The sequence below is a fragment of the Anarrhichthys ocellatus genome, unplaced genomic scaffold (assembly GCF_004355925.1).
Source record: "Anarrhichthys ocellatus isolate YVR2014 unplaced genomic scaffold, GSC_Weel_1.0 scaffold923, whole genome shotgun sequence".
NCBI lineage: Eukaryota > Metazoa > Chordata > Actinopteri > Perciformes > Anarhichadidae > Anarrhichthys > Anarrhichthys ocellatus.
This window is the reverse complement of record NW_022280897.1, coordinates 4,709-16,012: the sequence shown is the minus strand read 5'-3', so window position 1 is coordinate 16,012 and position 11,304 is coordinate 4,709. Positions and strand designations below refer to the sequence as shown.

Sequence of the window (11,304 nt, the reverse complement as noted above, 5' to 3'; positions counted from 1 at the left end):
ATTTTTAACAGCAGAGGCAGAAAGACCAACTGACTAAAAAAAAAAAACGCCGTAGTTAAGCACCAGCTTTAGCGAGACAAAATAGTGCATTTCCACAGAAGGAGCTTTTCCAGAAACCTTTTGAACTCGGGAGCATTACCCACTGTTTATGGCTCTGCGCCGGAGACATAATTTCTTCAAATTTGGCACAAAAGTGCACTTGGACTCAAAGATGAACTGATTAGAATTTGGTGGTCATAGGTCACTATGACCTCACAAAATGTGTGGGGCCTTAAATAAAGACTTGATATGCTCAAGCTATCCTTTCAATTTGATACATTTATATTATATATTTCTTTATATTTATTATGTTTTCATTTCTTGGTTTTAAGAAACCATAACTATAGCATTTATAACAATATATTTCTAATAGTATGTGCATAATAGAAATGAAAGTCCACATTTGTGTTGGTTATTTCAGCACTATAAGTGGGTCACATTCAGAAGCAGTGCGATCAGTTTTCATGTGCGAATGAAATTTTTATGATTCCACAGATGTTGTAAATGTGGGTTTAAGGAGGAGAGCACACAAAACTCTCACACACACACACACACACAAATATGCACACAACTGCATGAATGCACCTAAAGACACATATTTGCACAGATGCAGAGTCAGGAGTAAAGATGAGGGCTGGTTGGTGGAGTTGTCAGAAGTAGGTCATTGGGTTGGAGCTGGAGAAACTGGGCCACAGGTTCACTTATATTATGTCGTCGAGCTGCTGCGGCTCCGCTGCAGCATATTCATTCAGTGGCATCAGATAGTCATATCCCTGCACTGCTCTCTGACTGCCTTTGTTCAATTATTTTTCGTGGGCTCTAACGCGAAGAAAACATGAAAAGATGTGTCTAATTTGGTTCACTCTTTCAACCCATAGCATCCAAGTGTGTGTGCCGGCTGGTATGTGAGATAGCTCATTATGCTCGTGTTTTGTTGACGCCTCCTGTTGACTCACCCATGCCGATGTGAGAACGTCAGCTGAGTCTATTTCTGTTCCTTCAACTCTTGCAGAAAATCCTTCCCGTCGCAGCACGCTACCCTCGCATCATTCGCCGCTGTCTATGTTTCGGTGAGTAACAGTTTGAGCCCACGCAAACACTTAACTGCTCATCCGTCCGTGAGGCGCCAAATGATACAGTAGAGGGCGGAACACTGAGTGGCGGATGGTGGGATTAGCCCAGATCAACTATTCCGCATGGCTCTCTCTTCTACACTACTTTTGCTTCGCTGTGTAAAATCCACTCATCTCGGAGATGAATAAAGACTGGGTGGTGACACCAGTTTGCAGTACAGCTAATTAATTAGTCTGTCAGCTGTGGCACAATGAACCAAAGATTGAAAGCTCAACTGCAAATGTCAACTTTGATGAGATAAGATGCTGAATGGCACCACTGCTAATAAGACACTGTTTACAGTCCTAGCAGGTTCACATTGTGATGTACACCAGACCTCCACACTTATGTTATTGTATCCTAAGTCTTTTCCTCCCTTTTCATTAGTAATAGAATATTAATAATAATGATTAAATATACAATTAAAAAAACTAAAATATTAACAATAGATTTAACAATCCAGTCACACATCCTCGTACTTGTATACATGGTTATATGATCTAACAGTGTTTGGAAGTGATATACTGACATTGCGACTGAAATACTAAAATTGTGCAAAACTTAAATCTTGTAATTATCTTTAAAAATATCTTTTAGAGACTTATTGGTCAAAACTACGTAGAAGAAGAAGATACAAGAGGATTAATGCGGCATATGAATCTGTGGTGTGAGGTAGTGACTCACACTGTGGAACATCAGCAACAATCAGACGATATATGGATACTGATAACTCGTGTGCTTTGTATCAACCTAAATGCCAAATAATGCTGCCTGTGAGGGGTTATGGAATAGTGCACTACTATAACACAAAGCAGCATCATGACATCATGAAAATAAAAATCTGAAAATGTGTCATGTGTCCACAGATGTACTTCAACAGCACTTTGACCGACTCATCCAAGCTGCTCAAGCCCCTGCTGGTCTTCTCCTTCATTATCTGTGCCATCATTTGTGGTCTGACCCGGATTATTCAGTACAAGAACCACGCCATCGACGTCTACCTGGGCTTCCTGCTCGGAGGATCTATCGCTGTCTATCTGGTAGGGGCCAGTCCCATCAACAGCTTCCTGTCCACTGGTTTCCCTGTTTGGAGATTGTTTCTCTGAGTTCAAGAGCAGCAGTCCTCCAGAATCTTTGGACTCCTAATTTCAAATCAATTCATAAAAACATTGCTGAGCTATTTTAGTCTGGACTAAAGTAGAAGACTGACCAACAGAAATTAATTTGATTAAAAAAAATACGATATGTGTGTCTGCGTGTCGCAAGACTGGCTGCGCCCGGTTGAGGCATGCATTCCCCTGAGAACAAGCTGCAGCTAAAACAGCTCGCCTGTCTAAGTCTCTGTCTAAGTATTTTAGACAGAGACTTAACAATGTGGTACTCTGTAAACTGTATATTTAAAATGGCTTATCACAGCAGAACAACTGTCGAAGGAACACGTCCAAAAGTAAAAGCTTCCAGAAGCGCTTTAACAAAGCACCACAGCATGAAATGTTAGCATTATCAGCACGCGGAACATGTTTCTGTTAGTAGTCACTTAAAATAGATGTTAAAAGTCATTTCTGCACCGCTGTTGGTGAGGTGATGTTACATTAACGGCCATGTATGAGTGAGAAAAGGGGCTTTCACTAACGTTACAATCAGTTGTTACAGTCTGTTATTACAGAGAGAAAGGGTTGCCATGACACAGTCATGAAATGAATCACGTGTCACAGTAATCCTTCAGAATTTAAGCATTCAAAAAAAATTGTTTTTAAGAGAAAGTTATTGAATAAAACATTGAAATATCAATGAAACAACAAAAGAATTTTAGAATAATCTGCAAAATCGTCATTCGATTAATCATTTTATTGAAAGAATGGTTTGAAATTGTTCAACAAAAAACTCAACAAGGTGTCAGGCAAAGTATGCATCAAGTAAAATGTTTCTCTGTCTGCTCTGTTGCCAGGGATTGCATGCAGTGGGAAATTTTCAGCCTAGTGAGGAGGCCAGTGTCAGTCCCCCTCCAATAATACACCGCCCCCCCTGCTCCTTGCCCCACATAAGCCAGGAGGCTGTACTCCACCACCTGCAGATGAAAGCCAGCATGGCCGGTGAGCCCGGCATACACATCTCCCACTCTGAGGGCCTCCTCCACCGAGGCCTTCAGCAGCCAAGGTCTGATGACAGTCTGAAGCGTTCCAGTGCTGATGTGGAAGTGATCTCCCCCCGCAGCCCCCAGAGCAAAGAAGCCTATGTGACCTTTAGCCACACCCTTCCTCGGGTCCACACCCCCCAGGCCATGGCAGCGTATGAGGAAGCAGCTCGGCGTCACGCCGCCACCCTCCACCATGCCTCCATGGACTCCAGCCGCTCAAAGCAGCTTCTGTCTCAATGGAAAAGTAAGAACAACAACCACAAATGCTCCCTGCAGGTCCCAGACTCCTTCTCCACTTCCGTAGATTCCTCATCCGGCCAGTCCTCCCAGCATCCGCACCACCACGGCAGTATGGAGCTCCGATCCAGCTCCGACCCATCTGCTATGGGCCTGAATGGAGGCTTTGATGCTCATGCATACATGTCCAAACTGGCCACGGGAGCTAGCACCACCCTGCCCAGTAACTGTAGCGGCATCACCGGAGGGGCCAGGATATCCATGCAATCTAGACCTGGGTCTTCACAGCTCGTCCACATACCAGAGGAGGCTCATGAGAATTACAACACCTCCTCCCCTAGGACGGGGGGAGGGGGAGGAAGTGATGAGATGTCGATGATAAATACCACAGTTCAGGCAAACTGGCAAAGGGCAGCGGAGATGACCGCAGCCTGCAGGACTAACGAAAACGGGCACAACACCCAGCCACGAATCATGCAAGTGATTGCAATGTCCAAGCAGCAGGGTCTACTACAGACCCATTCTAAGAGCTTAGATGAGAGCGGCATCGGCACCACCGGGAGTTGCCAGGGCTCTGCACGCTACAGGGCTCTGTCTGATCAAGATCCCACCAGCATCACGGGGCCCAGCTCACTGGGTAGCACCACCAGCATTTCAGAGAGTACCGGAGCAATCGTCAGAGTAGAGGCCCACCCTGAATACAGGCCGGTGATCCAAGCTCCGTCCACAGATGGAAGCGGATCATGGAGGTGGCGGTCGCTGGATCACGGCAACGGAGCTGTCGTATTCACAGGGCCTAGTGGAGCAGGAGGGGGATCAGGAGGAGGAGGTGGGAGTTTGAGGCAGTCCTTTGACCTCAACGATCTTAACTCGGAAAGCTCAGACTCCATTCGTGATGGGTCCATTGACAGGAAACGCGGCAATCACATCGTCACCACCACCACCGCCACCATTAGCACCCCACCCATAGTTACTGTTCACACCCAGAACGCCGGCCAGTCAGAGCACAGGCTCCAGCCCCAGGGCCTTTCTACCATAAGGGTCACTCCGGGGGATGGTAGCGGTTGTGGATCTGGAGGAGGCGGCGGTAGAGGAGGAAGCGGGGAGAGCGCTTTGGAAACCCCCTCTGTCCCGTCCAGTCGGGAGTCCACTCTGCGGAGAAAAGGCAATAATGTCATCCTGATTCCAGAGAGAGCCAACAGCCCCGATAATGCACGGAACATTTTCTACAAGGGAACGTCGATAACTCCCGTTTTCAAGGACTAACGTGAGGAGTGCCCGGAGACTTCTGAGAAGACGGAGCTAATAATGCAAGACAGCTGAACCCCATATCTGTGACAAGTCAGTGTTACCTGCCATTGTGTATATCATGCTAACTTCAAAAGAGAAAAGGTTTTATTCCGCATGAGATTTTTGTACGTGTTTACACTAAGTCACAACCTTTTTAAGTGTTGTAGAAATAATCACTGTGTACTTTTGTGGTCACTCCTAAGGAAACCTATTGTTTTGTCGATGCTGTGCCAGTGCTTTGGGGACAGGAGAGCCTTTTGTAAAACGGTTCCATATGTTTTGGATATGAATCATCAGAGAAAAAAAGAAAGTAGCACAGTGACGTTCAAACTGTAGCAAACTACAGCAAAATAATTGTATCATAGCTGTAGAACCAGTATTTACTTCCCTGCACTGTACATAATTTGTATGTTTGAAAAGGGTGCTACACCAGAATATACTATTTACTATACGACATACTGTATCATTTGAATAGATAAAGAATGAATTATTTTAGAGTGAGCAACAACGACATTAATACGTGACAGAGATATGTTTTGTATTCCGTCTCTTTTCTGTACAGATACCACATACTCAACAGAATACTGTTTGAACCATAAGTGTGCTTAGCATTCCTTCTGTAGCTATGAAGTCAATTATGCTGTGACTTGCACTGAAATATGCGTTTACTGTACTTTGTATATCGTAAACCCTGACCTTATCTTTATATCCTGTACTAACATTTGGATGTCCGTGCCAATCCCACATCTATAGCACAAAACAGGCAGCAACACAGTTGGATTGTTTGCTTATTTAGACCATAAGATAAATAGTGTATTTCCAAAACTCAATGCAATACTTCACCTCAAGCCACCCAACTGAAATTGGTGGGTTTCAGTCTGCTTAAAAGCGATATTTGTAGCTTTCAAATAAACATTTTGAGAAATATACTTGCTGCTGTAAATCCCCCGACCAAATGCTAACATTAAGTCACAGAGTGGTTATTTTGGGTTTTGAGATACGTTTGAGCACTTCCAAGGGTTGTGTGGGCCTAGAACTCTCCCAGTTAGAACAGCCAGACCCAACCAAAAGGAGAAAAATAGATTTCACAGAAGCAAAGCAGAAATAAATCAAAGTGATGCAACAGGGTTGGTCGGGAATGTGTTTAGCACAAAGTTCTAGCTGCCTGCAGTCTTTGTGCCAAGGAGTTGTTGCAAAACAGAAGTACCACCTTATCTCATCTTCTGAGTCTACTCATGTTGCTTTGTTGTTGGAAGGCCTTTCTATTATTTCAGATAAAGGCCACCAGCCTTTCTGCTTAGCTCAACATATCAGGGACCTACTTCTGTACTGGATGCACAGAGGTGAGACTGATCCAGACAGCAAACAAACATATTTCCCAAATTTTTGAAGTGTCTATAAAATCATCTTTTTCTTAGAAAAATGTGAAATCACTTTAAATCTTTGTTCTTTATGAGCAGAAGCACTGTGCTCGCCTAGTCAAAAAAACAAACTTGATTTGTTGTGCAGGTACTACATGTAGCATTTTTTTGACAAGAATATACAATATTGCTGTTGAATTGTAATACCTCAGTATAATTCTCACCATCAAATGAAACCCTTTTGGGATCTTTGGCTTTACTGAACGGGATCAGCATGTAACGGGTGGGTTTAGCTGGGTTCAGCGCTCCCTTCACCTTCTGCCGTATGCACTGGAAGAACAGCACTTCTTCCAGTTTCTGTGCTATGAAGTCATTTCCTTTTGTGCCATAAAGCAACCAGCAGATTTTCTACCAAATCCAACCTAGTGATTCAAATTCTACGTCGAGGCAAATATAGACGGCCTCTGGGAAACCGTTTGGTTCCTCTGCGCTGACAGTAGTTGTATCAAATAAATATGTTTTTCTTTTCTTTCTTTAACATTAATAAAAGTAGGAACAGGATAGTGGCTGTTGTTTACATTATAGTGCATATCAAATAAATAGTATCTCAGTGGTTAAATAAGCACCCACTGGATGCAAATTCAATTTGATACAAACGCAGCATTGGCACCAGTTGTGCCCTGAAAATGTTTAGTCAGAGTCTATATGAGAAAATTTGCCAAAGCTAGAATTTTTCATTGAAAAGAAATATAAATCAGATGTAGTTTTCCGTATTTGTATAGCAATCCTGCATTATATTGTATATGATTTATTCTATAGCCCAGTAACATTTGCATGGTCACTTTTCTATAGTGCATATCACAATATTTTTATCATAAATGTGCAAAAAAAAAATTGAATTTACCAATGTGTTAAACAGTTTGTTCTTTATTCCTGTGTTTCATAGTGAAAGTTATATGACAATCTTTTTTATCTAAGTACTGTTGCCCCTTCAGGTCAACACCTGACACTTGTGTTCTTTTTTTCTGTTGCTTTAATGAAGTTCATTCTTGAACATTTTAATTTGAATGTGTACATAATTTAACAAATGTGTGAAATAGGTTTTGATTCAAGCAAATCCTCAAAAAGAAAACACTTATTTTCCAAGTAATCCAGGTGGATTGAATATTTTAAATACATTCTTTTGTCTGATTCAAACTGTCAAATCTTTGAGTGCATTAAAGTTGCACTGTCATCACAACAATAGGTCTAACCCTGCTGTACATAGGTACAGGTCGTTACTACAGTCTGGTTGTACTAAGATGAAGCTGCCACTCACTCAATCCTGTACCTATGTCCTGTAGTTTGGACTTCCCTCAAAATGTTGCTAGAATTTGTTGAACACAATCCAATGCCGGTTTACTTTTAGCATGATGTGTATCAGGATTGTGTGATTTGTAGTCAGACAGGCTCGTCCGCTTGGCCAATAGTTCTGCTCCTCACTGTCCTACTTTGGTGCAGTCCACAGAGATGTCTTTCCTATCAATAAACACACACTTTGAGTGGCTACCATACACTAAATGCACATTTCCCCATCCACAGTCCATTTCAGTTGGTGGGGTAAGGCGGCTTAACGCTGTTTGCCAGGAGTTCATGGCCATTTGGCTGTCTTTGTAATCCTGTAAAGACAAATTGGCCTCCTCGCACAACCTCTCTTCTAAACAAACATCCACCTTGTGATCTTCTTCTTGGCAAACCAGCTAAAGGTGCACACGCCAGCAGCTGAACTGGAGGAGGGAACGGAACTGAAGCACGTGCAGTCGGCGCGATTGCTATGCGTAGTACTGTCGGCGCAAGTTTTGGACTGCACACGTAGCACAACATTTACGTCGTGCAGACCAAAGTGGACATGTGCAGAGTATGAATTGGCCTTTACTCTGCAACTCATACTAACACAAATCAACAACGGGCCGACTATAGTGATAGCTTTTTGGTTCATGTTAACAAAATCTACAAACCGACATACAGGTGAAATAGGACTGCCTTAAAAATGACAGAAAACATACAGAAGGATATGAGCTCATTACAAGGTCTGATATCGGACTAAAGTACTTCAGACTACGAGAGTAAGTAACTAAGAGTACTTCCAATGTGCAGTACTGTACAGCTACCCACTGAGATATTACTACACCCATTTATTCAAGGATAACATTTCATCTTTACATCAAACATATCAAAAAAGACTTTGCCATTTTTACTCTCTACTAAGAGTACTTGTGAAACCAACCTGTATGTCATCATGACATCATGGCCACCTTTACAAAGTTGAGAGCAAGCTGTACCTATCATGCCATTCTGGTGTGTAAATAGGGCTTCCCTCTAAATACACTACACACGCTCTGCTAGTAAATGTGTCCCGTAGCTCTCAAAGGCTCACACTCGACACTGCTCTTCCTCTGGTCCTATGAACTGTTGTCGAGAGAATTGGAGGAAAGACATCGAGACAGAAACTCCTTACATTTTAGTTCGAAGCCTTAACGTTGTCCGTACTCCCTTCAGGACACATAGATGTAACAGAGATTCCTCCAGAGTAACATATCTAATATATAGATTGGATAAAGAGAAAAGAGATATAACTTTGATAATTCTATGGCATTGTTTTGAAACGATGTGTCTGATTTAGAGCCTTTCCCAAAGGCCTGTGAAATCAAAGGTGTGATGTGACACGTGGGTAGAAATGTAGATTCCATAAGTAGAACTGTGAACGGATGCTCTCTGCATGTGTAGCCTCTTGTGTTGATTCATGTGTTCTGATACTGTGATCAGCTGTGTGAATTCTATGCAGCAAAAAGAAGAAACAAAATGTAAAAAACAGATTTACCATCACTTGAGTCCAAAAAGGAAAGAAAGGCTCATTAGTTACGTTTTTGTGTAACAGTCAAAATATTATGGATTGCTTATAGACGAGCAATCACACTGATTATTCAGAGCACGTTGATCAGGGTAGACGAACAATTGTGCATTGTCCAAATGATTTGAATAAATATTTGCTATTGAAACTAATCAATGTATGTCCTCTCATCCATGTGGTCAACTCAGATTCTGTTTGTTTTTCTCTGACTTAAAAAAACAGCAATTTACTGAAGTATTTGGACATATAACTGAGTCACCAAACCTCAAGTCCATTACAAACACTACACTTATAACTGAAGAAAAGAGAGTGAAATGTGAATAGGTTTACAATTGACTCGTTTAAATTACATAACATCAATTATCATCAAGAATATCCTGTACAGGCTGAGTATGGAACATTTAAACTGCCAAACTTTTAAATGATCTATATTGTTTTTTGTGCTGTTTTCACCCCTGTATGCACTTCTGACCGAATTCATTTCCTGTTTAAAATTATAAAGTTACATATGATTTGATTTAAATCAAGCAAAGAAATAAAGTGAAATACAATAAACAGTGTTATGTATTTTCTCCACTGTGTTAACATCGATGTTGTGTATTCTGAGTTGGTGGAAGCAGGGCACATGTCCACCTCTGATCCTTCCAGCTTGTACACTAGAAGTTTCTGCTGTTCAACATAATCTCATCACGCAGCTAAATAGAGCGGGTTGTGATATGTGATATATACAGTGTTATATATATATACTACCAAGTTATGCTAAGTAGTATCATGAACATTGGTTATTGTCACAGACCAGATGATTTGAAGCTGATTTTTTTAAATGACATGGAAAAGTATTGCCACAATGAAAAATGAGTAATTAAATACACACATGTTTAAACGATGTCTATGTAACGCTCACTGACACAGAACACGCAAGAACCCATCACGGCTCGTTCACAGTCAGGTCAAATATCAAAGTGCTTAAAGGCTTACTCTGATAAAAAGACACTTAACCAGCACGGTCCAGGGAATCAGGCACTCAAACTCTCCTTAACCGGCTGAAGTCGAGAGACGTCGGTGTGGAGGAGGGTGCTGGGCTGTGGCAACTGTTGGCTGTCCTGTGAGTCCTGTCAGGTCAGAGGTGCAGAGTAGAGGGGCACGGCCTACCGCCATGGGCGTTAATAACGACGACTGTTAATACTTGTTGTCTTGTGTGTGGGGCAAATATGATATATACATATTGAATAAAACTGAATAAAAATACTGCTACTACTACTATGATAAAATATTATGAAGTTGAATTGGTATGAAATGCTAATCCCCTAAGTGTCATGTCTAGTGGATGATCCTGTGTGAAGCACTGAAGTTGTGTCGTGCTATTTTTTAGATATCTAATCACACTGTTATGAACCAATCGAGCCGTGATGACGCCATATAAATTATTGTTGTATCGGGACAAGCCAAGTCCTTCTTTGTCAGTGCCCTGCGGGTCAATGGCCTTTCACAGCTAATATTTTGCCACAATCTGACACCCCAGTCTCCTTTTCCAGTCTCTGCAATGAGCTAAGTGTGATGGAACAAAGCTGACTGAGGAGGCTGTGCGCTTCTATTTTTAGAAAAACCAGATCAGACCCTCGCTGTACAGGGACCAGCAGGATATTTGGTGCTGTTCATAAATATGAACTGAGACTATTTCTAGAGAATCTTATTTATTAAATATGAATGAAATGAATAATGTTCTTTTCCTGCATGTTTATAATAATAATGATTTATTTATACTGAAGTACTCTTGACCCTTTTACCTTTTTCCTCTCAGTTTGGAAGGTTGAGCTTGGAACTGCGCTGCAGGTCTTGTTACGGTTGACTCTCCGTTGGTTCCTGTGAAACAGATGGGGTCACCTGCTGCATCAACGGGTCAAGTAAGAAGCACAATGAGAAACGTGGAAAGTGGAGCATCATGCTGGTTTTAAGGGTAAAGCTCTAGACACCGTGGCATGTCTGGCTAGTAAATACCTACATTCAAAGTTCACCTTCACCATACCCAATTTGCCATACACAGCCGTGGTACATTATGAATTAGTTGAATCAACTCAGAATATGCAAAATCCTTTACAGTGTTTTCTGTTGTAAATGTTTGGGTCGTGATGCCCTTTACTGCTCCACTCATACTGTGTCATTCTAAACATGTATTGCTGTTTGGTGTGGACCCCAAGAAGAAGGCAGTAATCTCTTTAGCTGCTAAATACAACATG

At 41.8% G+C, this 11,304-nt stretch overlaps 1 protein-coding gene across 1 annotated transcript; it reads left to right on the top strand.

Moving 5' to 3' along the window:
- The first annotated feature begins 9 nt into the window (after positions 1-9).
- LOC116377125 (phospholipid phosphatase-related protein type 4-like) lies at positions 10-9,219 on the top strand. The gene is made up of 3 exons (XM_031838686.1): positions 10-1,109; positions 2,019-2,192; positions 3,101-9,219. Exons 2-3 carry the CDS (start codon positions 2,019-2,021, stop codon positions 4,790-4,792), a joined length of 1,866 nt encoding a protein of 621 aa, XP_031694546.1. The 5' UTR covers positions 10-1,109; the 3' UTR covers positions 4,793-9,219.
- The last annotated feature ends 2,085 nt before the right edge of the window (positions 9,220-11,304 follow it).

What these genes read in the sequence shown, in the direction of transcription:
- LOC116377125 (XM_031838686.1), top strand. Translation starts at nt 2,019, where the DNA reads ATGTACTTCAACAGCACTTTGACCGACTCATCCAAGCTGCTCAAGCCC. An exon ending in GATCTATCGCTGTCTATCTG is followed by an intron (nt 2,193 to 3,100) that starts GTAGGGGCCAGT and finishes CTCTGTTGCCAG; the next exon opens with GGATTGCATGCAGTGGGAAA.